This window comes from Micropterus dolomieu, linkage group LG17, assembly GCF_021292245.1.
Source record: "Micropterus dolomieu isolate WLL.071019.BEF.003 ecotype Adirondacks linkage group LG17, ASM2129224v1, whole genome shotgun sequence".
NCBI classification, from domain to species: domain Eukaryota; kingdom Metazoa; phylum Chordata; class Actinopteri; order Centrarchiformes; family Centrarchidae; genus Micropterus; species Micropterus dolomieu.
Genome location: NC_060166.1, coordinates 33,384,716 through 33,412,520, shown reverse-complemented (window position 1 = coordinate 33,412,520; position 27,805 = coordinate 33,384,716). Strand labels below are relative to the sequence as shown.

The 27,805-nt window shown below is 39.5% G+C and overlaps 1 protein-coding gene across 1 annotated transcript in view; it reads right to left on the bottom strand.

Annotated features, from left to right (window-relative positions):
* The window catches only part of tyw1 (tRNA-yW synthesizing protein 1 homolog (S. cerevisiae)), a 56,530-nt gene that overhangs the window by 14,290 nt on the left and 14,435 nt on the right, over nt 1-27,805 (bottom strand). The window contains exons 8-14 of the mRNA XM_046074154.1: nt 23,991-24,123; nt 19,930-19,982; nt 19,720-19,838; nt 16,973-17,082; nt 12,261-12,438; nt 9,660-9,795; nt 4,529-4,639 (exon numbers count right to left, since the gene is read on the bottom strand). Coding sequence (XP_045930110.1) covers nt 4,529-4,639; nt 9,660-9,795; nt 12,261-12,438; nt 16,973-17,082; nt 19,720-19,838; nt 19,930-19,982; nt 23,991-24,123 — 840 coding nt within the window. The remainder of the gene's footprint in view (nt 1-4,528; nt 4,640-9,659; nt 9,796-12,260; nt 12,439-16,972; nt 17,083-19,719; nt 19,839-19,929; nt 19,983-23,990; nt 24,124-27,805) is intronic.

Here is a 27,805-nt window from a genome sequence, read left to right as displayed (position 1 = left end):
AGCACATAACACATTTGAGTGCAAGAGCAGATTTAAACACACAATAAAAAAGAATCGAAAGAGGCAGAGGAAAAAAGAAAAACAGAAGTAAAAGGAGATAAGTTCAGCATGGGTGCCTCACTACCCAACAGTGTAGGCATAAGACACAGGACCAGGTAAATTAAAGGGTAAAGGAATTAACATGCTAAGATAATTACAAGGAGAAAACCAACTCTTCGGTGAGAGTGAACCAGATGACGAATTCTTCTGTCTGCTGGCTGTGTGAATCTGATGTCTGCACAATCCTCTGTATGTTTCTGAGCCTACATACTGTTTGATTTCAATGGGTTGTACACTTGTCTCCGAACTGACAACTCACTGAGAAGCTGAATCAGCATGTCAGACTGACAACAGCAATTGTGTTTTTATAACACCAAGAATATCTCTGTTATGATAATTAATTTGTTTTAGTTTTTAGTTACCCTTAAATGCTCTCAATAAACCTGAAATGAATGGTCTTAACAAACCTGAATCCCCCAGCCAGTTCCTAAACAAGCCAGATGATAACCCCCACAGTTGGTGTATCAGTTTCAGTCTGCCCACAAAAACATCAAGACATGCTTTTTAAATTTTATTTTCATTGCCAGCATGCCTCTCGCTTACAGCAACTGAGCTTTTTCCAGCAACAGACTCTGTTAGCCAGTCAAATAGAACTGGGTCCTGTTACGCACAGTTTAGGTAACAGATGTCCTGTGTCACCATAGTCTGTGCCAGAAACTAACCTGTCAGTCGTTAATTTTTTTTTTATGCCCAATCTGAGCCTCGAATCACAACAGGACAAAAAACAAAAATCCTACACTCCGTTCAGCTGGATTGATGCTTCTCCAGGCTGCAAACCTCTGCTTAGGTTCGCAAGGACATTTACGGGTTTCTCCTAAAGGCATAATTCCAGATTGAACTTTCACGTACTGCTTTCCATTTTATGTGTGGGTCATGCATGGGTGCAGAGATATTTCACAGGATGGACAATAGACGGAAAATGCCAAACACAGTGCGTCTCCCTATACACAAAAGGCACTAAGGGGAGAGGACTGATCGTAGGAGTGTTAGGTTGTTAGTTTTAACATGGGAACATAGTGCCAGGCCAGCAAGATTCCCAAAAACACTTCGTTAGGGGAAAACAAGAAAACATCTTCTCACACACACAAACAATTCACAAACTTTTGTTTGGTTTCCACACCACATGCTTCGACCTTCTGACTGCAGGAACTCATTACAGTACTGCCTCCCTTATCTCATTATTTTGAGTAGAAAACTGCTGCAGTTCTCTCACAGTTCTGAAAGTTCAACTGTGTTTCTGTAGTAAAAGTTACATATGTGGTTTATGTGCATTTTCTCTGGAAATCAGCAATATGAAGAAAGAACTTCCATTCTCAGCACAAACCCGGGCTTCACAAATCCACTATTAATTGCTCTAATTATAGAAAATATGGTTATATATAATATCTGGTTTGCCTTTCTGTTTACAGTGCTGCAATGTTGGCTAAGTGACAGCTGACCTGCAGATAGTGCTAAAGTGTGGCCGATGTGAACAACTCAATAGGCTCAATCAATAGGCTGATCGAGGCTATTACATTATATACACTACAACAACATCACTGCCAGTCTTGTATGAAGATTGTCTTCCATCTTGATGTTGTTTTTTTCCTTTAATTTGACTGACCTGTATCTGATATAAGATAATGTTGGCTGATATTAAAGGCCATGTGATATATCATTTGAACTCTACTGCTCTCCCTTATTACTGACTGTAAAGATGTCCTTGAGTAAGGACTTGACACCCAAATGCTCCTATCAGCTACTGGCAGACCGATAAAACTCTGTTGGTACTGGGCACTTCCCAGGTGGGATTCTGTGTAAGTGTGAGCCGGCTGCAGAATGAGACCATTCAGCTCAGTAAACTGGAAAAATGAGGGTTAAAGAAAATAATGCAATAGCCGTGAGCAGTGGGATCCCAATGGAAACTGGACAGTGATGGAACTCTGCTACTAGGTGATACAGGAATGAGATGTGCTCTGGCTTATAAATGAGAGGCTGTGGGGAGAGATTCCCATGTGTGGGAAGAGGTGCTTCATGAATGCCAACTTTGTCTGTGGAAAGCCTTTCACCTGTACTTTTGCCTTTATAGGAGGACATTTAGGATGAGCGAAGCATGTAATGGGACACACAAGTGGATGGATGAGGTGTGTCTCAGTGTGTGTATTCGGGTGTGTGTGGGGGAAGGCAGGATGAGGCCTGACAAATGAGCAGATCACCTGTTCAAACCAATTAGCTTGCACCCTGCAGTGGAATGAAAATATATTACAACTGAATCTCAACTCAAGTTGACTTCAAAATGTCAGAACTCTCTTATCTCTGCTATCTAAGGTGGAGACAATTAATTGTGCTGGCCTCATTTTTATAGAGTCTAGGCACTGTTTAAAAGAAACAGAGGATAAACTGCACCTGACAGCAAATTCAAGTGCAGTTTTTACTGGAATGAGGCAGAATACATTATCAAATCAAAGAACAAGTATTTCCTTATGAGGTCAGTGTTTTATGCTGGCAACATGAACTAAATAGGGGACATTAAAAAGTATACTATATTGCAATAATACAGAACAGCACTCTAAACAAAGAGTTACAAAGTGCTTAAAAAAAGCTTAGCAGCTATTTGGGAAGAAATGCACTGCTGAATCCAGTAATGCCCACAGCTCATTTAGACAAGCTCACAGCCACAAATAAATTAATACTCATACTACAGCATGATGAGAACTGTGACATGGAACATAAAGAAACAATTAAATCATAATGCAGCAGTCACAGCAGGCAAAAATACAGCCACTACACAAGACAGTTGCTTAAAGCAGATTTGTGTTTTTGGAGAATCTATTTCATTCAACACATTAACTGGCAAATAAGATGAAGAAACACATGTGAGCTGAAAATAGAAATCGATATAACATGATGCCACTGAAGGGCACTGAGCGCCGCTGTACTAGGGTGACAGGTCCAAATGAGTAACGGGGAGTACAAGTTTGAAAAGTGGAGATTGGAATGGAGGCAAAATACAGGCAGGAAGAAAGACTCTACAACTGCTGCCGCAGCTACTACATCTACTACTGCCCGTTATTATTCCTGGGATCATACCTTGATGTAATTCATTGAATAATGAACACAGACTCAGGCGAGTTTGTCACTATGACAACCATAGCTCAGACTGCCACCAGGTGCCCCTTCCCCTACTATTAATACCATTTCTAGCAAATGACTGGGATAAGGTCAGTGTGGTACACAGCCCGCCATTCCAGTGAATTATGACACTTATCTGGTAACATCGACATGTACAGAAATTCTAGCAACATAAGCCTTGCAAGGTGTTAGCATAACAGCAGTGTAGGCACTAACTGTGGATGTTGTTAAGACATTTCATTCTGCTCAGGGTCTTTTTATGTTCATACATTGTTATCTGAGGGCAACTAACAATGTATCCAACACCGCAATAACTTCTCCTCTTCTTTACAGCAAATAAAGACTCAGGTTTTAACTTATTTGCCAGGTGTAAAAGCAACTAAATCGTCAAGTTTGCTCTGTCACTCACTATCTGATTAGTTCAGAGGCAAACTGACAATGTCAATAATTGATAAAGTTAGACGAACATAAATTCACTTGCACGCAAAATGACCCTGAACTTAAGTAATCAAAGCTTCAACTAACAAAAAATAAGTATTTTTGGCTCTTAGTGACAGTAATCATGATATTTAATAGGATTCAATGTAGCTGTTTCATTTTAGATTAAACAAAACATTAGAAATTATACATAACTTGAATAAAGTTCAGCTTTGAGCGTCAGGCTGTTTGTTCAGCCTGTTCCCTTGATGTATACATCAGTAAGACAAGCGAGGAAGATGCTGATGATTTGTTTTAATTTGAGATTTTTAGGTATGTCTGGAGCTGTAGAACTAATTCAATAATAATGTTTCCATTAAATTGCCATTTAATTCTAGATGTTTACTTTCAGCTGGGAATACAGCAAGACTATATTTCAGAGACATTACTGCCCTTCCATAATGTGATCTTGGTAGACTAAGATTGCAGATGATGTGTGTGTGTGTGTGTGTGTGTGTGTGTGTGTGTGTGTGTGTGTGTGTGTGTGTGTGTGTGTGTGTGTGTGTGTGTGTGTGTAGATGATACCATGTGCTCTCTTGAAAGAATTATTGCTGTAAAAACCAGAGCTGCTGGCTCGTTTGCTTTTAGAAAACTCATTAACGAGGCACAAATGTGACAGGTTTTGCTATTAGATGCGTTTAATCCAGTCGCCTATCCCATCAAAAGCTGAGTTATGTGAAAACACAGACACCACAAGAAGAAATAAAGAAAAACAAGATCTTGTACATGGGTAAAGCGAATTATTATACTGTGAAAATTACTGATAAATAAGACATTAACTGAGATGGGAAGGAGAAAATTCAAGCATATATATGCATATACAGATGCTGCTGAACCCTACCTTGACCTCAACAAAGTCTGGCTGGCCCAACGCAATGAGCTCCGAATAGGCCTGCATCTCCTCCACATTCCAGGCCTTCACCAGCGTCAGTCTGTACACCGTCCTCTGTTTCTGGATGGACAGACAGAAGTGGGGATTGATGGAAAGGGTTGAAAAGTGAGGGCATAACCATGATATTGTTATAGTAATAGTGTGATGCATAATGTTTTATAGGTTTTACTTTCTCTATATTCATTTTCTTAAACAACCACATTCAATAAGGACAGTCCATTTATTTATCAATCAAATTGTTTAATGAGCATAATTGTGAACATAAAAATCCTAACGATTGTAGTATTCAACACCGGGGTATTTCTCAACAGATTCTAAGGCACCAACACATTTGTGCCACACTTTTCTATAGATGTTTTGAGAGAAAGCCTCATCTTTATCACTGAATTCCCACAGTTAAACAAGAATTACATTAGGTGCTACAACAGTGAGAGCTGCCACAAACTAGGTGCTTGGTTTGGGATGATGGTCCAATCATCATATCAACCTTAACTGAACAAAGAAAAAACATAACACACATGATTGAAGCTCATACTGTAGTTTTGTGTATAAGTTTAAAAGGTGAATTTGACCTCTTTCACATACACATGTGCTGTATGTAATGAAATCAGGGAAGACAAGCACACGTTGCTTTTCTATGGTACACTTTAGTATAAAATCACTACTTGTTGCCTCTGAGAATTTTGCTCACCTTTGCTATCACTGTAATGCTGCTGATTTATTTTAAATTTAAACTCAAATTTCTGTACTTCTTATCTTTTATTTTAAGTTAATGACCATGGCAATTTGTTGTTGCCAACATCTGTCCTCAAATGGCCAAACAGCAGCTCACAGATGTCTCGTCAACCATCTACTTTCTGTATAAATTGTAACAGAGCGTTACGGGAAGGTTTACTAATACTAACTGCTGCGTCGCAAAGAACTGCACATGTTAAGGATTACCCAATCAGATCTGAAGGATGAAGATCTGGGCTAATTCAGGTATTTTTTTCATGGAATAGTATCCACTATGTAACATCTTTTCCAATGACATTTCAAATACTTTATTTTCTCCAGGTACACCAGCTGTCAAAGATGTCCCATCGTGACAAAATACATTAATATAGAAGCAATTAAACAGGAATAAAATACATGTGACGAATTTGAGCTTAAGAGTCGGATAGCTTTGGGGAACAAGCTGCTCTGCAGTCTGGTGGTGCGGCAGCTGAAACTTCTATATCTCTTCCTAGAAAGCAGCAGGTTGAACAGGCTGTGGCTGGGTGGGTACTGTCCTTTCGGATCCTTTGGGCTCTGCGGTTCCTCACCAATATCTCTGATGCTCGGGAGATACTACTAACATTAATGGAAATGGGTCTAAATTAGTTATTTCAAACTGAAGCATTTAAATAACATTAATATAAAAACACTGAAGTCACTAGTACAAATATTACTGACATAAAACAGTGCAAGTATGAGTAAACCGTTTCTTCTGTTGCTGAGTTCTGTTGTAGCGGTTGTAATGGCTTTGATTCTGATTATTATTGTAGTGTTTTTTAAACCAGAGTTTGGTTTTGCATTGGTATCTTAGCTGCTTTAGGCCTGTTGTAGTCTGCCGACTCCTGAAAATTTTCATATTCTTGATATTCTGTGCGGTGGTTAGTTTGTGGTCTTTAATGGGAACCGATTTGACATAATTTGCAGATTCACATTAAAAGACATCTTTTAACAACATCCGTCTTTTCAAAGCCAAACCACCTCAATGCGAGTGAGGCAGACCCACGTCTAGTAATTAAATCTAATTTGAGAGGCAGGTGGTGTCAGTGATTTATCTCCTGGCGCTGTTTGTTCACTCATTTTTACTTTCAGTGGCTTCATGAATTTTTTCATTTTTAACTCTAGCACACGTGTACTGCATGCATGACGCAGTGAATGCACAGACGAGGTGTTTTTGATATTTTCTGCTCCCACATCGTTAAAACAACAATAAATACATTATCTAGATGATACATATCGAACAACCCTAATTGGCAGATTTAATATATACAGATTCAGATTAAGGCCAATAAAACCTGGTCTGGACATCACTCTTATACATGCTCAGTTAACTTTCCCTGGGTAAATTAAAGTACTGGAAACAGCTCTGCTCACAGTTGAATGGTGTAGATTCAGGCTATTGTTGTTTCTGTATAGCAGGGGAAAGAGGATAATTGACAATATGACTGAGAGGAAGAAAGGCAAGGAAAGGTTAGTAGAAGAGATGAAAGAAGGGGAATGGTGAGGAAAGAGGAAATGAGAAATGGATGAAACAAAGAAACATGTAAATGACCATAGAAGACTAAAGAGAACTCTTTCCCTCACTCTCTTCCTCTTTCACTGGAAGGTTATCTATAACACTAGGCTTTTTCAGCCCAGTGGGGTAGGGAATAATTGGCCAGTCGAAGCAGGGAGGTGAGGTATTTCAAGCTGCCTCTATTCCAAATCTGATACTGAGGCTAACTCTATCAAACCCCCAGCACACCGTCAGGGAGGCCAGGTGGAGGAGAGGAGGAAAGCTGTCAAACGGAGAACAGAGAAGGATGAGTGCCCAGGAAGGATGGGGACAGAGCCCACCATGAAATGGAGACTAAGGAATCTGGAGCTGAGACAGGGAGACGGGGGGTGATGGGAACAGAATGAGAGCTTATTTTTGGAAACTGTAAAGTTGCACACAGAGAAAAAACATAGTCACACTGAAGTGTACGTCAGTGTGCAAACACACCTACAAATACAACTGAAAGTTAACGTAAATTACAGATGCACCTAGCTAAGCAAGCTAGCTAACTCCACACATGGCTGTTAGCCTCGCCGTCTCATAACCAAATATGGTCACGTCCGGTGCCGCTGGTTGCAAAAAAATCAACATGGCGGCCCCCTATGGTAAACTATATAAACTCGAGGCTTCAAAACAGGTGTCGTCACAATGACTACGTCCACTTCTTATACAGTCAATGTCTCTACTCAATGCAAATCCATCACAACTGTGCACCACAGTGAAATACATCAGTATTAACACCAAAACAGTGAAAGCTCACATTTTGCTGGCTGCCACAACGAGCTACTGTCCTACTGAAACTCTTAAAGCATGTCACACTTAAAAGATACAGAATATTTTCATGCCAGAAATCGATCCCGGAGAAAAGAAGCCGCATGCCACTTCCATATAGTATACGACTGAGATCAGAGCATATAATTGTTGTTGCTGACATTTTCAATACCGAGTTTGTAAATCTGGTGTCATCCTCAGTATGTCTAACATGGTATTTTACATATATTTTACACTTTTTATCCAAAGCAACTTACAAATGCTATATAAGTCAGAGGTCACATGCCTCTAGAGCAACTAGGGGTTAAGTGTCTTGCACAGGGACACAGTGCAGTGGGAAGAGGTAAATCAAACCTGGGATTCCCATACCAAAGGCATGTGTCTTATCCATTGTGTCATCACCACCCTGCTAATGAGATGCACATGAGAATGCTGAACCATTATATTATTAGACACCAAGTAATTCTGTCTGTGAAACTGTGATGCAGTATTCAAAGTAATGAGATTCCAGTGGGTATGCAGTGAATGTGACAGCAGGCAAAACTGTCTGTCTCTGGTCAAGCAGGACTTCGCTGTCACCCATCTGCCCTAAACTGGATTAACCTTTAGTCTCTGAGTGGGAAAAACCAGTGATACTAACATACCCATATTCACCAGCATCCTACATTAGATATGTTTAATGTCCACATATTGTTTTAATATACGTTTTTCATAAATGGTCAAGATAGAGAACTAGACCAAATTAAAAGGTTACCAAACAGCATCTTAACATCACAATGTTTATTGAAAGGCTATTGGTTCTTTTAATTCTAAGATATTCCTGTTTTTTACCCACCCCTGAAGTTACCTCACATTGTTATTTGCTGTTTGCATGTGGTGAAAATGGGGATCTAAATGCAATCAGAGTGCAATGATCTATCGTCATTGATTTGCCTCGATATGTGCACTCACAAACACCTCAAGCTGAGTGGTAATGAATTTGTCCATTGTTTGCTAAAGCATTAAACAAGAGGAAGCAGGACAATTACAGATTGGTGTAATAGAGGCTCCCTCTGAGAGACTTCACAGCCTACATCTTTTCAAGGTTGTTATGTGGGTGCACTCAAGCACTATTTTTTCCCCTCACTTTGGCTTTTTTAGGAATCACAGAGAGAATCGATTTCCACAAGGGCTTGATGCAGGCTGTGATAATGGACTTTCCCTCTGCTCACGAATGATGACAAGGCACACAAGGTTATTGGACACACTTTTTGAAAATGCTGCTGGGATATCTGTGGACACAGATCACACACTTAATAGAAATGTACACCCCTGGATGTTTTTATTATGTCGGTAATGGCAGTATCATTATCAACTCTCAACTTAAAACACACATCCCCCCTTGAGTTAAGTGTTAAAGGTTTGAAGTGCTTTCTATCATTGATTGACATCTTCCTGCTATTGCATAGGATCTTGGTTAATATAGAGAACATCCCAATCTACCGCTTCCAACAGTCTGGTAGTGAGTTGGAGATACAAGATTGCTTTAAAATTTTACTTTTATAACTTTCCAAGAAATTAACTGTTGTGTTAAGTTGTGATGGAGCTTCAGTGAATTTCCAGGCAATGTTCTTTTCTTTTCAAAAGTTTAATCACATTGAACAGCATTGCCTCACCAATTCCCCAAATCTAGGGAAGCAGAGAAAATGATTTCCCAGCACAGTGCAGTACAAAGCCTTTTTTGAACAATGTTATTATAAAGGCCTCTTGATATAAAATCATATTTATAATTGTTGTGAGGGCAACTGCAAATTAAGAAATCAAATGAGCAATCTTACTTGTGGAAGATTTGTGTAATTGTGTATTTTGCAACTGTACAGCAATAGTTTTACCTTATTTATACAGGTAAATTTCACTGAGATGGCATATTCTTTTGAGCAGCACCTTACTTAACAGTAACATACAGTTCAACTTCTTGTTCACAAACTCACCTCTCTGACCACCTGGCTGGAAGCCAAACTAGCGCTTTGGACAGCTTACCTTCTCTCCCAGAGCCCTGAGGCTGTCCAGGAAGCGGGGCCAGAAGTCCTTGAAAAGTGGCCGGTCAATCTTCTTCAGGCTGTCTTTGGTACTGGCGTCCACACTAACATACAACTGGGTAACTGGCACCAGGCTCCTGGAAATAACAGAAATTATGGAGGGAAAGGAGATTAAAATGATCCAGAGTCTAATAACAGAGAGTACAAAACCTAGAAAGCATTTGAAGAAAAAAAATAAGAATAAAAAGGGAAAAAAAGAATAAATTTTAAATTCAAGCCTTTTTCTTGAGTCGCAGTCTTCCGAAATGTCATCAAACCATTACATACTGTTGAGAACATAGAGTGAATTTCTGGCAGCTCTCTGAGGCAAGACAAAAAACATTTGGCCTAAATATACACATGGGTGAAAAATTCAAGTGCACGAAAGCATCTGCATTTGATGTTTCTCCACGCTTTTCACACAGGTTATATACATACAGGTTATTCATTTAATTTGTACCATCAATTTGCCCCCTGTCTATAGATCTGCTACTTAGTGTACCCTTCTTTTTCTACCTTGATTCGATAACATACATGCAATGACGTGAACTCAAACGCTCCAAGTAGTTGTGGAAAAAGCAACAACTGTATTCCAAAGGCAAATGAGGTGGCGGATGAGAAAGCTGTGAAAAACTAGGAGAGCTTCTCATCAACATTAAATAAGAAACTTATTTGCGTGTAGCTGCACTCTTGCACAATCTGTGAGAGCAAGACACACCAGAGTAGTACACAGAACCAGAAAAGTGTAAAAGATTAATTTGACTGAAACAAGAAGAGAACTAGCCTTCCGTGTGTCTTTAGATGGGAGATAAACATATTTCTGTGCAAGAGAGGCAATTATGTAAAGATGCAAAAATAGCCAATTATCCAAATGAGCAATAAGACAGAAAGTCCAGAAATTCAGCACTTTCTACTTTTGGTGAATCTTCGTACAAAAAATAAACAGTCCCCCCTTCATCAAATCATGACTGGACGAGAGATTCTATAAACTGCAACAGCTCATCTCAAACCAGGTGGCTCTGGCAGACAGGAAACAAATGGCTGATGGCTGATGTCCTGGCCTTCAACCTGCTCGATGAGTAGTTAGTTGACATATTGGCTTTGTCAGGGTACAGTATATCTTTATGACAACCTGCAAGGCTTCTGGACAGAGTGGCATTTCTAGATTTGAGGTCAAAGGGGAAAAAAAACAAACAAACAAAAAAAAGAGTGTCTGAAATGAGGGTAAACATCTGGACATGAAAATGTCCAAAACAGCGACATACACCCTCTACAGTCTAGGCTGATGATAATCTGTTTATTGTAATTTTATGGAACGATACTGATGACAAAAGATTTGAAAGCACAAAACGAATTTGAGAATCTACTGCTCGCTCAAATGTAGTTACGTAGTTACTCTTGAATGCTCAAATCCTCTGTTAAGCTCATGATTCTCTCCTCTCTCACGCACAAAACTGATTCTGCTCTTACGATTCTGTGCCTGTATGCTCACAAATGTTGAATTGTAGATTGAGCAGCGCTCAGAATTTGTTTTTGTGCTCTCTCAAATCTTTTGGTGTCAATACACTATCATATTATGTTTTAAATTTTTTTTTTTTTATGTGAAGCACTTGCACGAAACTACAATTCCTCCCAAATAGTTGTTTTTTTCTTTTTATGTGCAAAGAAACTTTTAAGTGAGCTAACATAATTAATAATACAATAAAGATCTGTTTTAACTTTCTGTCTAATGCTGTTTTCTTTTCAGTGAATGGCAATGTTGCTCTATAAACACTTCACACTACATACTGTTTATGTGATGATTTTTTTTTTCTTTTACACAAAGGGATGTCAGAAAGGTATACAGCTACAGAGTAGTGCTGACAGAATGTAGAAGCCACAGTGCTGGGAAATATATCACTTTTCATCCTGATGCTCAAAAACTCTCCAGCATCAAAAGTGCATAACACAGAAAGTTGCATGTGTGTTTGTGTATAATCTGTTGCACATACAGCCATGAGGTGGTACGTCTTTTATGAATTTTTCATACAGTTACTGGAGGTGCCTCCAGTAACTGTGCCTGTGGTGAACTCCTCTATCAAAGAAACAGATGCAGAAAGGGGAAGACCTGAACACTGTTAAACCACAGACAGCAGAAAAGTATGTGTACAATTGAAGGAAATGGGATTTTGTTTATGCTGCTCAAAGCACTGCAAGTTTAATTTGACGATGTATTGCAGACGTTTTATGTTTTGAGCACAACAAACAACTTCATTCAACCACACTGTATTGTACCCTGCTTGTTAAAGCACACACAGCACTCACAACTGTGGAGACTGAACAATTGATGTTTTCTACTAGAGAACCAAATCTAACTGCTAAGACACACTCATGCTCCCTACTTTTCAATTCATTCTCCCAGATTTCAAAGAAAAGAAAAAAGCTTGCAAAGGAAAGGCTAAAAAAAAATATACTACAGAAACATATTAAGCCAAAACAGATTGGGTGGAATTGATATTTTGAGTGTAAGAAAGAAATAGTAACAGCCACACAAACAAGGAGTGTGTGTCAGTTTTGCACCAACCTGATTTCCTGAGGAAACTGTGCATTGGTGACCAGGAAACTGGAGATGTGCTGTGAGTGGAGGAGGCGGATGAAGGTGTTGATTTCGGGGTACATGATCGGCTCACCCACGAGGGAGAGGGCACAGTGCTTGACTGCCAAGCCCTCCTCGTACCGCTCAGGTTTCACTCCAGGGACGCCTGGTGGGAGAGAGGTTTTGAAGCAGATTCCACCTTTGACTTAACCAGTGTCTCCCAACAATAAAATGAGGGGCATCACATGTGGAAGCACAAATCAAAGCACTAGAAGGTTAAAACAAACAGTGGGGAATAACAGCATTAGGTCAGGGTTTGAAGTGAGGTCAAACTAAGTAATTAGATAAAACCAAATAGACACAAGACGTGTGGTGCTCATGAAAAAAAAGAGGGGGAGGAGAGACAGTAAAAGTTTCAGCTTTAGGAGTTGGGCCCATTGTTCATCCCTCTTCCACTCCCTCTCACTTTCCTTCCACAGGGTGCTCTTAGACTGCAGGGCTCTGTAAAAACATGCTCAGCATAGGTTCCTGACTGTGTCAGATGAATATTATAACATTTTTTTGGTTAGGGCTATTAAACTTGAAGATTTCTAAATTTACCAAAAGAAAATAATTTGTTTTGTTGTTATTTATAGTAACAGTTGAAAAGACCGCTAAGCACTGAACACAGTACAAACCATATGCATCAAATGTTGCTCCAAATAAGACTGATTTCCTGACCCAGTACAATCAGTGAGGAATCATTTCTAAGTTTCCATTAGTAATGGCTATGGTGGTTATGGTTGCCAAAGGAAATTATAATTGTCCTATTGAGGAAAGTCCACAATTGGATCACGACTACAGACCACTGAATTTACATAAAATCAGATACATAGAACAAGCAAAATGATTTAATGAAAACAACCACCTGGGACATGACACTGAAAAAAAACCCTGGAGAGATGATGTGAGTCTTTATTTGAATATGGAGATATATAGAATCTGTGATTTGATCAAGTCTGCTTCTGGGATTTGGGGGGGGGTGGGCAAGGCAGTATGGGTGTTAAGTAAAGTAACACAGATGCACCCGCATTATATAAGCCTGCTTTCTGTTGATAATATAAAATATTAAATGCTGTATAACATGGCAAGATTTTGGAATAAACAAATAGTAATAGCTTAAGGGGGACAGTCTTAGGGGGTTTAACGTGATATTGCTGTAGCTACAGCAGATGGCATTTAATTTAAGAGTACATGCTGTGAATCTTAAATAAATAAAGGTTTGGCCTGCTGCCTTCATTTGCTTTATAAAACTGGCTGAATTATTAATAAGTTTGCAACATTTTCTACGGTCGAACCACAGAAATCAACTGTTACTGTGTTACTACCTTTCAAGGACAAATTAAATCTCACAATAGCTGCAAAGACATCAAACAACAAACTGTCCCCCAGGAGAAATCCCACTTAGCTCTGTTCATAACAACCAGCTGAGGAGCGGTGCATGTGTGGTACGACAAGTTGTGAAACCTCATTAAATGTATATATCTTATGGTGTTAGTAATATGAAATTCCACTACATTCTCACATAATTCTCTCCCTTGAGGTCCTTGGATCTCTCAGATAAGAAGTCTTTCAGCGAGGACATGGGGATCAATTACAAGTTGAGTGATGATGGTTACAGACTGATTCAAGGGAAGACAGAGATTATTAAAGACCTTCAATGTCCTCTGGACTTGACCTGCATTATCTCTGGTTCAACTCCAACACTCACAGAAGAGTCATTATCCTCTGGTTTGCAGACTTCTTCTCCCGGTTTAATTTGCTCATAATGTGTGATTCAGGAAATACACTGATCACTTCCCGGCGGCATTGTTTGGAAAAAATCAAACAAGGACATATGTGTTTGGAAGGAAGGGTGCAGTGTAGGAGTACAGTGTGAATGACTGGGAGTGAGTCATTTTAAAAATTAAAAGTGCTGAGTTGTTGTAGCTAAGAGAATCACAGAACAAAATATTTAATTCATGCTTTGACTTAGAATATCACCAAGCAACAAACAAACCACCTCAGAAATGGAATTCTGACTTTGAATTTGTAATTCAAACTGCATTTTTTCACATTTAAAGGGTGACTAATAACTTTGTTTAGAACTGCAATTTGATGAGACATTTCAGGCAGCAGATCATCATGTAGTCAGAGCAGAAACCAACCTGTTAATCACATTGTGGGTTTACAGAGGCACTGTCTGGAGAGCTCATTGCGCTAGGCATTATTAAATGTATCACTGTCAATGGTAAATGGAGTTGAAGGCTGCCTATTATGATTTTAAAGTGCAACTGGAAAGAAAATTATGGATGATAATAACAATATAGGCTTTCACTTTGCTCTAGTCTGTTTCTAATTATAATTGCAGCTTTACTTTGTAAAAGCAATCAGAAAATGGATTTTTCTTTATTTTATGCACACAATGTCGTAATTGTAATCCATTTTGTGACTTTTTTTTTTTTTACTCTAAGTAACCTAAGAAGCAGAAGCTTACTGTCAACATAAGGTTATGTGCGCTATTGTTCCATTATAGTCACATCAGGAAATTACATTTTCTATGACATGCATTATAATACCTCATGACTGCTCTGAGAATGATATTAGCTATAAAGTAGCCCTTTGAAGAAGATATGTCTCAAAAGCTTTTAGCATTTGGCATCCCTCTCATTTCCTGAGTACAATTACTTCTCTGTTTTTATAATGGGATCAGCAGTGGCTTTGAGGATATATCAAAGCCACTATAATATATATATATATATATATATAAAAATAACTGTAAGGTCGCAGGATCAAGCCAGGCCTTAAGAATACTTTGGCTGGAGATGAAGTCACACATGTTGGGGCAGCTGTGGCTCAGGAGGTAGAGTATGTTGCCCACTGATCACAGATTTGGGAATTTGATCCCATCCCCCCTGTCCACATAGCAAAGTGTCCTTGGGCAAGACACTGACTTAACCACAAATTGTTCCAGATGGTTGACCAGCACCTTGCATGGAAGCTCGCTGCCATCAGTGTCTGTGTGTGTATGTGTGTGTGTGTGTGTGTGTGTGTGTGTGTGTGTGTGTGTGAGAGTGAGAGAGTGAGTGAGCAAGTGAGCGAGCGAGCGAGTGAGAGAGAGGCTGTGCTGACAGGGATCTGCAGGCTAAATTAGTTCTGAGTCTCAACGGGCTTTGCTTTGCATCACACCTGTGAAATAATGTACATGATGTAGTTTGGATTTGCCATTTGCTTTTTGTTTTCTATTTTATATCATTGTAACTTGAATGCCTTTGGCTTTTTGAATGTTGGTCAGACAAAACAAGAAATGTGAAGCCATCGTCTCATAATTTGTGCAATTGTGCTGGGCATTTCTTACAATTATTTGTCATTTTATAGATTAAATGATAATTGTTTAATTAAAAAGCTTACTGATAGATAAAGGCCATGTCTACACGAACATGGGTATTTTCATAACCGTTAATTTTTCTACGCAGTTCGGCCGTTCGTACACACAGAAACGCAGAATCAGGTCACTGAAACCCAACATTTTTGAAAACTCCTGCCAGAGTGAGGATTTTCAGAAACTCTAGTTGCAGTGTTGCAGTAAAACCAGGGGTTTTGCCTTACGACGCCAGAGTATGCGCCGTTATCCTATGTGTTTGATGTCAGATTGTGCGCCACTGCCTGCTTTATTTACAATTTTATTAGGCTCTGATTGGCCAACATGGCTTTACGGTTAGGGCCATATCCCAGCCAGGTGTTTTGGCATGCTCTTGGCAGCGCTTGATAGCATGTGTTTGCGTTTTCATGTGGACAGAGATTTTATTTTAAACGCAGGAGGGAAAACTCCGGTTATAAAAATACCCGTGTGGACTAGGCCTAGGCTGTAAAAATAATCAACATAGCTTGCAGCAAATATCTTGTTTAAAACTGTTAAATCCATATGGGATACAAATAATTTTCCAATGAGTGCTTGTTTGCTTTAATAAATGTCTGATTAATGTGTCACCACCATGTTTTGACAACATTTCCCAAAACCTCTCATAGAAAATCTGCTCAGGGAATACTCACAGGATCATCACTAAATTCTGTTTTGACCGAGCTTTGGGCATCCAACCAGCCATCCTCAGCCAATGCTGGTAGGAGCCAATGAAAAAGTCCCAAATGCCAACAGTATTAAAACAAGTCCTATAGAAGGAGCCCACAAATGTAGGCACAGAGATAATTCTTCTATTAGAAAACCTTACATACAGTCCTTTTACTTTTATTCTGTAGAACCCTTAGTGAGGTTACTGCTCAAATGTTGAAATGTTTTGAGAAAATAAAGAGAGTGAAGTTGTACTAAATAAGCCACAGTGGAGGTGCCAGATGGGGAAATTAAATTGTGTGTGTGTTGAAAAGTGATTGATGAGGTAGTACTGCAAGAGTGTGATGAAACCGCAGCATTTTGATCTTCACTCCGCTTCATTACACATAGTAAGTAGCTAGTAAGGAGGCAAAGCGTGCATGACGAAGACCTTGCGTTGTGTGTTATTTTATGCCCATGTGTATTTCTATTGTTTTGATTGTAGAAACAGTGTAGCTGATGGATAAACAAAAACCAGATAGACTGCTGGAGAAACAAAGCTATACAACGAGAGGGAACATGAGAGAACACTCGTATTTACATATTTACATGTGTGACCGTCTAAAGGACCGACCTCTGAACTGCCGAATCATGTTCTGGTGCTTCTCCAAGGCATCCTGAAGGATTTTCTCAGCAGGGTCCATCTTCCAGCGCCACTCTGTGCCCACAGGGTTTGTGTGATGTCTGTTAGTTTGGCACACAGATAAACAGATAAGGAACAGCAGCAGACATCCTGTAACCACTCAGTTAGGAATGCCACTCTACCACTTGTTCACCACCTGCTGCAGCTCACTGACACAAAACACATTTCACTAAATTTAGAGGAGAATCCTTCTAACAAGTTGACAAATATCAAGACCGAAGAAATTTATTAACAAACTGAAAGTGAAATAAGGGCCATGCGTATTCTATTCTCACACTATATAAACATATATAGTGAAAGAATGTATCCTACTGTAATAAATTGCACCTCCTTTGGGTGTTAATAACACCTTCTGACTGTCTGAAGTGTGATGTGTAGGTGCAACAACAGATCCTGATCGCAAATTTCAGACAGTCTGTCACATGCATATGGACACACTCACATCAGACATGCTAGCCTTGCACATCAAATGTAATTCCACCTGTTGCTACAGAGAGGCGGATGGTGAGGGCAGCTGTAACAATACATCTGTACCCTGAAATTGCTTACTTCCTGTCATCCCACATAGCTGCCTTAAGAGAGGCTGGCTTATCTGTGGTGACAGAGAAGCAGTTCACCGCAGCACATTCTGACAGCAACCTTTCAGTGCTCAACACGGCCACCTTTTTAAATGGAACTTCAGGAGAGAAAAAGGCTCAGTCTCTCACCGGTGTCATGATGAATCAGTGTCCACCTTTAGGCCTCGCAGTTATGCTGGCCATTAGTCTTCTGCACATAAATCATTAACTTGTTTGCCACAGCCAGATCAACAATGACAGGGAGTAGTCATGACTAACTACGTGAACAACTTATTACGTGCTTGTTTAAAGGAGAAAACTTGCAAAGTTACACGCAGACAATAATCCCCAAATGTTATTAAAATGTTAAATTGCCTGCCTACTTGTGGTAGATTCCACTAAAGTTCAAGTGGTAAAATGTTATACTCTCAAAAAAAAAACAATGTCTTTAATAACTAATTCAAGTTTTACATAACGTGACAGCAGTGCACCTTTCATTGTTTTAAGGTTTTATAAAATAAGTAAAGGAATGTAGCCAACTGGATACCAATAAATACCAAATTGTTTCAGCACAGACTTATTGTTGCGGTGGCAGCCCGGCTGATGGTGAGTGCCCCGTTTTCCTTTCCTCCTTTGCATCCTGGTTTCTCCTGTGTCTCCTCCTCTCTCCCTCTGTGTGCTCTTCCCCTCTCCGCTCCGGAGCCCGGCTGGCTATCCACACCTGCGTCTCATCAACCTCCATCTCCGACCGCCACACCTGCCAGCTATCAGCTTCATCTCGACCAGTATTTCTACCCCGGCTCTCCACTCCATCCTCGCTTGATCGTCGTAGCTCCTGACTTGGTGCCACAGCCACATTCAAGCTTTTTATGAACTTATTCACGTCATACTTTTTCGTCTCCTGTCACCCTGAACTAATCCTGTCTGTCTGTTTCCCCCGCCAGGTCCACTCACCTCTGCCTCCCAGTTCGGCCATCCGGGCTCGCCCACCTGCCTTCACGTCTCACCGCCTCCATGGCGCTCCCCGGTTCTCCCCTCGCTCCTTGCCGGACCACCAGCTACCACATCCTTCCCACCTCGGCCTCCCGCCCCCCCTCAGCCCTCTCGCCTGAACCTCTCCTGCTCCGCCAGCTCCTTGCTCCCCCGTGCCCACGTCTGCCGGTGCCCATCTTCCCCCCTTTCTCCAGCCCCTCTACATCCCCTTTTTTCCCCTCAATAAACCTCTTTAGAAACCTGAAGCGTTGCGTTTGGGTCCGTTCTGTCCATAATCCTCACACTTATGGAATTTTCAGATAGGAAGCGATTTGCGCTGCGCTAGCCGCGGGGTTCAGCGCAAAAGTTCAACTATTTTGCGTGCATGCAAGATTGCCGAGCAGCGCGCTGTGCTGCGCTTGCACTTTGCTTGACACAGCAACAAACTGCCATTGAAAATAATGGGTTTCACAGTGCAGCAGTGCTGTCGTGCCAGTCTGTTTGAAAGGTCCATTACCCCTATTACATAGACTTCTCCCTGAATTTCCCAAGATTCTCCTTACTGATTTCAGGGACCAAAAACAGCCAACAACAAACGTTATTTCTGGCTAGGTTCTAAGGACCTAGGGCTGGTTTCATAAAGACATTTTACACTGGTCTATAGTATTAAGCCGGTCTTAATTTTGCTCTTAGATTAGTCCAACGCAAGTTAAGACATTTTAGTTTCATTAAAATTAAGACTGACTTATTCTAAGCCCAATAATAATGACCCTATATATAACCTGCTGGGAGACAGCAGAGAAGCCAGCGTCACATGTTTTTGTTTAAACAACTATCTTGAGCCTGACTGATGAGTTAGCGGAAGTACTTGGCCCCACTACATTAAGAAGTCTGCTACAGGTCTGTACTGCAAAGAAAATTTACACTAAGGCAAGTCTTTTGCATTGTTATACTCTTAGCCTTAATCTTAGCAAATTTGTCTTACTTAAGATAGTAAAGAACCACACAGCTTTGTGGAAAAGATGAATTTGATATCTGAGTATGGTATTAGGGACTGACTATTAGTTTGATCTAAGTCATAGGCAAAGTCTATCTTTGTGACACTGGCCCCTGAAGCCACTCCAGTGGCTGTATTCTTCAGGTACATACCTCCAGCAGAAGACACACTTGTTAGCACAGGCGAGGCTGGGGGTAGTCTCCATGCACCGGTGGGACTCAATCCCATAGAAAGTGTGCTTGTAACAGCCTCCTCTCCCTCGCAACATAGACTAACCAACAGAGACAACAACATTCATGTGAATCATGCAATCAGTTGGTCTCAAAGTGTCATGCTTTACTGAGAAGAGTAAATTCCATTACCTTGGTCCATCGACAAAGCTTCACTCCTGAGTGACTTCCAATTAGTTTGTACCCTGCACGGAAAGAGAAAGAACATAATATGAGAAGAATACGGCTGAACAGTGAACACCTCTTTGACCCAGAACCACATAGGGCAATTTCAGCTGATAATTAACACATAGAAAAGTGTAGGTTACATTTTCTTTGAGTGGTACATCAACAAAGCCCTGCTCAGCATCCACAAAGTCATACTCATTCACAGTCATCCGCTAGGCTACTGAACATCTCCAACAAAGCAACTAGTGGCAGCTCAAGGGCACGTCAACGGTAGAAAGGAGTGGATAGCGTTTCAAAATCCCTTTCAGCACAAAAGGCAGATAAAGTGTTTCAAATTCACTTTCTTCACAATTCTGCCTCTCTATCCTTTTATATTACCACTGCCTACTACCACTGGCTATGAATGGCCACGTTTGGGTAAGTCCTCGCCGGCTTCTCTGGGGTTTTTTAAACACTCCTCTATCCTCAGTCAAAGAGAATAGTTTTATCTCTATCACTTAATCTGCTCAAGAAATACCAGAACAAGATATTAGGACTGCTTCTAGGGAAATCAAAAAGTGCCAAATGTTTGGTATTTGTTGGTATTTTTTTCATTTCGGCATTTCCTTGTATTAAAACAGAGAAGGGAATTTGTGTCAGGGTGTATATGAGCTCTCACTGCTTCCACAAATTGCATGTTTGATGCTAGATGAGTCAAACACAAAACTTTACTCATCAAGGCTGTTTAGAGAATTGTTAAACAGTGAAAATACTTATTTCTAATTTACAACCTGAATGAAACAGCTTGCCATTGATCAAGCTACTTCTTTTGATAAGTAGAAGAATCACTCTAACCCTAAACGCTCAAATACAAAAAGGCACACACACAGAATTCAACTTCCCTTTTGCTTGTACACCTAATGTGTGTTGTGCCCGTTTCTCTTTGGGGCCAAAACATGCTGAACAGCATAAAAACCTTTTTTATCCATCTGATAATACCTTGAGAGCAAATGTCCTCCCTCTAACCTCCCTCCTAGCAACTGCTAGACACATAAAAACTACATAATCCCAGGCAACATACTGTGGAAACCACACTAAGGATTTGGGCCTGATGGGGGTTTCTTTAACTATTAATGATCTTAATGTAAGCAATGTTTCCCCTCTTGTGTTTGTTAGGGAAATTGATTTCCAATGCCTCCGAGTCCTTTAATGTGTCAGTGGAGAGGCTTGAGCCAAGTGTGGGGGAGGCAGATGAATGGAATAAAGTAAAGGTTTTTCTATATCCCCTTTATCTTTGAGAAATGCCATCTATTATAAAAGTACAGTATGTGCTGTGAATAATTGTACTTTCTGTTCCTGTGCAATGCTTGTTAAGCAAAAATATACTAATCTTAAAATGCGCAACACTAAAATAATTCAAGCCAATAAACACCTCTCAACACCTTCACATCTTACATTAGTCCTAAAGAGACAACGTTGCTCTGGTTGGAAATTCAAAAAACTGTATTATAAATAAAGACATTGAAAATTGATTGAAAGTCTCAAACATCTGTTTCTATGAAGATATTAGTGACCACCTGCTTCTCAACCAACTCTTTAAAGAGGCGTTATATTTGCCACCAAACCTAATCAACTGATGGCTTCCATGTTGTGTGCTCCTACAAATAACTGCTGAATAGAAACAAGTCCTTACCCATGAGGCTTTTAATCTGTATAGCACAAAACCAGTGGTGCCCAAGCAATTTGGGTATAACATTATTGACAATTCTGCAAACAAGTTATTCTTTGATCTGTGATACTCTGTCGTCCACTCTGAGCCGCCTGAGGGAAATAAAATGAGCAGGGAGAGAACGTGTTTAATTAAAGAGTTGGAAAATCATCTTAATTTGTTTGGAGAGATCTGCCACGTCTTTTTCAGGATGCAACATGAACTAGTTTAAGTCAACACTGGACAGTGTATTTTTCAATCTGTGAAGAGTGAATATTCCAATGAGAAATAACATTTTTCCTTGTAAAATGTTATTAACTTATATATTAACTAATTTAAAACTCACTTAATGACATTCTTGCAGCAGATGTGCCAGATTTTATATCATGTGAAAAAAATATAGCTTTTGCTATTGATTATAGTTATTAAGGTATTAAGTTCACTAATACCATTAACTGTGACAATTTCACAATTTATTCCCACATTACACTTTACTGGTGCAAATACACACATTTCACAGAAATAGATTTAAAGGTGTGTAGGTAGGTGAGGTATGCACGTTTGTGTGCAATTTAAAAATTCTGGTCTACTCAACTGTGATGACAACAAACTATTTTCTTAAATGTGCAGGATTATTTATTTATTTATAAAACTTTCTAGGACATTACACAAGAGTTTCAATAGATTTGTGACATTCGCATCCATGTCATGCCAGAAAACAGGAAATACAGCCTTCCAAGACCCAATATCATTAAAACAATGCCAAAACCTTCATCCTTCATTCTTTTATTGCAAATAAAACAAACTGTCGACTGGGACTGACTGCTGCCAACATAAACACCATGAAATGGGTCAACATTTGGTCAAATGAAGAGAAGTCTTGCTCACAAAGTCCTATTTATAGAGTGTTGTGTAAGCCAACAGCGGGGGGGCCAATAGCTGAAAATTACTGGCCAGTGCTATACAAGTGAATGGACTAAATAGAGATAGTAAAATGAGTCAACAACCTAGACTTTATGAAATGCATAAAACATATGGATACACTACATGTAGCTTATTTACCCAAACACAAGGTAAAATATCATAATTAAGCCATACTTAATGTTAAGCATTCAGACAGAGCCCACCTTCTTTGAATTCAGGCAACATTGATCTGAATCTTTCATACGAGCAGCACAAATTATATATATATATATATATATATATATATATATCCACCAGATCATTTCACATCCAATTTTAAAAATACCAGGTGGAAAGTGACATTGCCTGTACATTATGGATATCAGGGGTGAATGTGTAATCAAAGATGTTGCAGTGAGTTAACGCCTAGTCTACGTGTAGAGGACCATCATTTTTCCAAGGAAATGTTCAGTAAAATATATAGCATAGTTTTAAATTTGAACCGACAAAACAAAACTTCTTCTAAAAGGTGACTAAGTACATAAGTTTAACTACAAGGTCTGGATGTTGAATTAAGAATTTACCACCATGTTGACACCTGCTAGGAGTAGTTTTGTTGAGGTTTCAATGTGGGAGGAGAGAGAATTAAAACACTTTTCAACTGCACCCTGAGGACAGGAGGAGGCACAGAAGGTAATTGGACTGCAGTGCATCATTAAGTGCCATTAGCCAACACACATTCCCCAGCTCCACACTTCTCCTCGTGACGCACCTCTGACCAGCTTTACCTGACCAATTTCTCTGTCACAATATTAGAAAAAAGGCTGCAAGACAGGACAGAATTTCAGCAGCTCATTAACCTTAACATAATCTAACCAGACGTTCCAACATAATACTTCTTCCTGTGTGGTATGCCCAAGTAATTACCATCTGAGGCCAGTAAACAGGATACTTGATGAATTACAGTACAAAAAACATCTGAGGTAAACTGAGTTTAAGAAGGGACAACTCGGTCAGTGACTTTTCAGAAATAACATCTAAATAGAAATCTCCAGAGGCATGTTTTTTTAGATTTACTGCTGAAAAAAGCAAGGACTCATAATTCATGTATTAAGTGAATTATGAGGTTGCTGCCCTTGTGGAAAGAGCAAATTTAAGGATATGCTGACAAGCAGCTGGTGTGCTAGGTCTGTAATGTGATTTTTTTATTGCAAAGCAGTGCAGCTAGATAATATGAATATATTATCCACAGTGACACCCAGCAGATGTTCTTTAAGAAATGGCTACAAAAGTCATAACATAGCACCACCAGTCGAAACAGTGTCCATTGTGTACCATACTGATGTTCTTTTGATCTTTGTTTCTAATTTATTGTGTGTAAGCGCTCTAATCTATAACTTTTTGTGTACTGAATCCAAATGCCCTTTTTCCTCACCTTGCTTTGTCAGTGCTTCTCTAAGGGCAGGGGTGATCATCTCTCTTCTTTCCCCTTCATCTTCAATCTTCTTCACTCCGTTCAACTTGGATAGCTTCACCATCTGGCCGTCTCCTTGACCGTCCGCCTTGCTCTGCACACACACAAACTTTAGAGTCAGTTACTGTTTATAACCATGACGGTATCTATTAAAAACCAGGCTCTGTTGCTGTGCTGTGACTAGCATCTGTCACAACTATAAAATCATATACCATAATGTTCTAAATGTTATGCTGACAAAAAAAAAAAAGAGTTATTAAACAATAATTTTATAGTCATTGTCAATACTTACTTTACTTAACTTCACAGGGATACACCCAAAAGAACAGAACAAATAAACACAGTAAGAAACTTAGCTTTGGAGATTCCACCATTATTTAACTGACATGTATTGACAGTTACTATCCTTTCTAAATTTGTTAAGTGTAAGAATTACATTTAAAGAAAAATTATGCAGTATTTTTATCTTAAAATAACAGCTTCAAAGTAATTCTGATGTTACACTGACTTATAATAGGGAGAATTGCTTCTCAGTCATTGCGACTCAGGCCCAGTGTGCCTACTACTGCACTATGTAACATGAAATCCCTGGCAGAAAATCTTTTTCGAGACCAACGTAAACGGCAATACATTAAGCAAGTGGAACACCACAAGACATAGTATACACTGCGAAATGGTAGGTTGGCCAAATCTCGAGTCATTGGGTGACATTAACTCAAAAGCTTTCAGGTTCCCCACAGAATAATAAATAGAAATGTGTTAGGACATGGCTCTGCAACCTACCCATAAATAACACCTGTCCTGAAATGCTGATAGTGATTAAACTGCTGTTGATACCTACCACTTTAACAAACTAATTTAAAAGCAAGAAATTCCAAAGAGCTCCTCTAAAGTGGCAGAACTGAAGATCAAGGGTTGTGATTCAGCAGTCCTTACATGGCTTTGTGTGCGACATAACCATCAACCATTTATTAAAAAAAAAATAAAAAATAGGACCATCATCCTGTGATACACACTACATGATTAAAGGTCATTCAGGGGGCCAAAGCAGTGTAACAAAAGGTATACTCTATAACAAGACAATTGTTAGACTTTACCACAACAGCTGTCTTTTTGATGCTAAAGCTTCTACAGCCTATTTCTTAGTAAGATTAACATCTTCCTTCAGGCCAACATTACATTATTGCAGTGTACAGCATTTGTATGTAAATCTAAATATCTTAGAGATATTTTGTTTACAGATACGACCGAAGATTGATTAAGTCCTGCTAGAATAGTTGCCCAGAGCATGGGAACAGGTATTACTTTTCAGAGAGGCGTGATGGACGACGTGCCTTTGAGATTAACCATGTTAAGTGACAGCTCCACCCAATTACTGTACCATTGCCACTGCATCCATGGGTTCCCACTGGATATATGTGTTTTGAGTCAGTGATCTACATTGGGTGAGCTTCTGTTACTTAGAAAAAACTGTAAACCTGCATTAATTGATTGTTTTGACAACTTCATCAACAACAAACTGTGAACGCAACAACGATATATCACAACTTTTTTTAACACATCCAGTAGACATGAGGAAAGTAAAAATGTATTCACTCTTCTTTTAGCTTTGGTCTCTACCTAACCTTAACCATATAGAGGGAAATATCTGGCTCTTAAGCTTGCGGATACTCCACTTTGTTCACCAGCTAGTCTCTAAAACTGCGTTAAGACTGCATGCCAAAGTAACGCAAATCTGAATTTTCTGCTCAGTGGGAACAGCACAAGTCACATGGAATCTGATTTTTTTCCAGTTCAGATTTGGGCCACATTCATATGTGGTCCACACCAGATACAGGTCAGATATTTTAAAATGCGACCTCAGAATGGACAGTGAAAACCGGGAACTAATGCAACTCTGACGTCATTCCAGAGCAACGTCATATCAATTCTGCGCTAGCGGAAATAAAGCATAGAAATAATTGCTCCACAAAAAGCCATAATAAAAAAAAAATCTCTCTCTCTCTCTCCTCGTCCCCATCATCATTTACCTACAAATACCCAGTCTTCCACCTGAAATCAATTTAAAAATAAAACCATAGACACTCGACTCTGTGGCCTCCATGTTTACTTCCATGCAACAGCGTGCTGCGTGTGATGATGTATTATTCTTTTGCGCATGCGAGTCAGTTTCAAGCCATGGCCAGTTCACACTGGAGTAATTTAAAAGATAATGTGAACAGTCAATCAAAACAATCGGCAATCTGGCCAATAGATCGGAATTGAGCATTAAGGCCTGCAGTGTGAACATAGCTTAACTGTCCATCTGCCCATCTAATCAAAATATCTCATGTGAAAAACATACAATGAAGACACAAAATAGAAAATACATACTTATACTGGCTTTCGGCATCCCTCAACCAAAAAAAAAAAAAAAACTGAATCACCAAGCTCTAACTGTGCAAATATGCAGCCTATGTATTGTGTATCTGAGCATGACCTCAGGTGTTAAGGCTGCTCGATGATGTAAAAATAATGATCATGATTATTTTTTGGTAAATTCGGAAATCACGATTATTTAACAGGATTACTCACTTAGGGAACATCATGCAGTATCTACAGTATCTCACAAAAGTGAGTACACCCTTCACATTTTTGTAAATATTTGATTATATCTTTTCATGTGACAACACTGAAGAAATTACACTTTGTTACAATGTAAAGTAGTGAGTTTACAGCTTGTATAACAGTGTAAATTTGCTGTCCCCTCAAAATAACACATCACACTGCCATTAATGTCTAAACCGCTGGCAACAAAAGCGAGTACACCCCCAAATGAAAATGTTCACATTGGGCCCAATTAGCCATTTTCCCTCCCCGGTGTCATGTGACTCGTTAGTGTTACAAGGTCTCTGGTGTGAATGGGGAGTGGGAGTGTTAAATTTGGTGTAATCGCTCTCACACTCCCTCATACTGGTCACTGGAAGTTCAACAAGGCACCTCATACCAAATAACTCTCTGAGGATCTGAAAAAAAGAATGGTTGCTCTACATCAGAGGTCACTAATAGGCGGACCGCGGTCCGGATCCAGACCCAGCCGCCGTCCTCTCCGGACCGCCGACCTACAGCCCATTTATTATTGAGACTTACTACCTCGTGACGGAGCGTTTCTATTTTAACCCGCGCAGCTTTTCTAGCATTTACTGTACTGGTTTAGAGGACTAGGAAACTCACAGACCAATCGCATGTGCTCCAATCCTCTCATGTGACGCTGCTCAGCCAATCAAATCTGTGCATACCGATGCTTGCGAGTCGAGTCCGCGAGATTCACCAGAGACGTTTTGGAAACACACGCGAATTGAGGGGACGAAAGATAAAAGAGATTTCACATGACTTTTAATCAAGAATGTACAGATTTTTACATGTACATTCCTCCCACGGGCAGTTCAAAACCAGAATATCTCATAGATCTCCAATATGCTAGCTGGAGCTCACGTTTCTCACTGAACAACAGAAAGTAGGAAAGTGGTAGCTCTGTAAGAGGAAATGAAAGAGAAGAGGAGGCATTACAGCTGTTCATTTGTGTGTTTATTATAAAATTGGTTAAGACTACACTTCATCACTTCAAGCTACACTTTTAATTAAATTTTTTCTAAAAATTAGGCACTTTAATTTAGTTTACTTAAATTTAGAATTTATTATTTGAATAGTTATTATTTATTATCCTTCCAGTTTGATGTGAAAACTGACTGAAATATTATTTGATTTGACAGTCCGTTGTTGACTAAAAACATGTG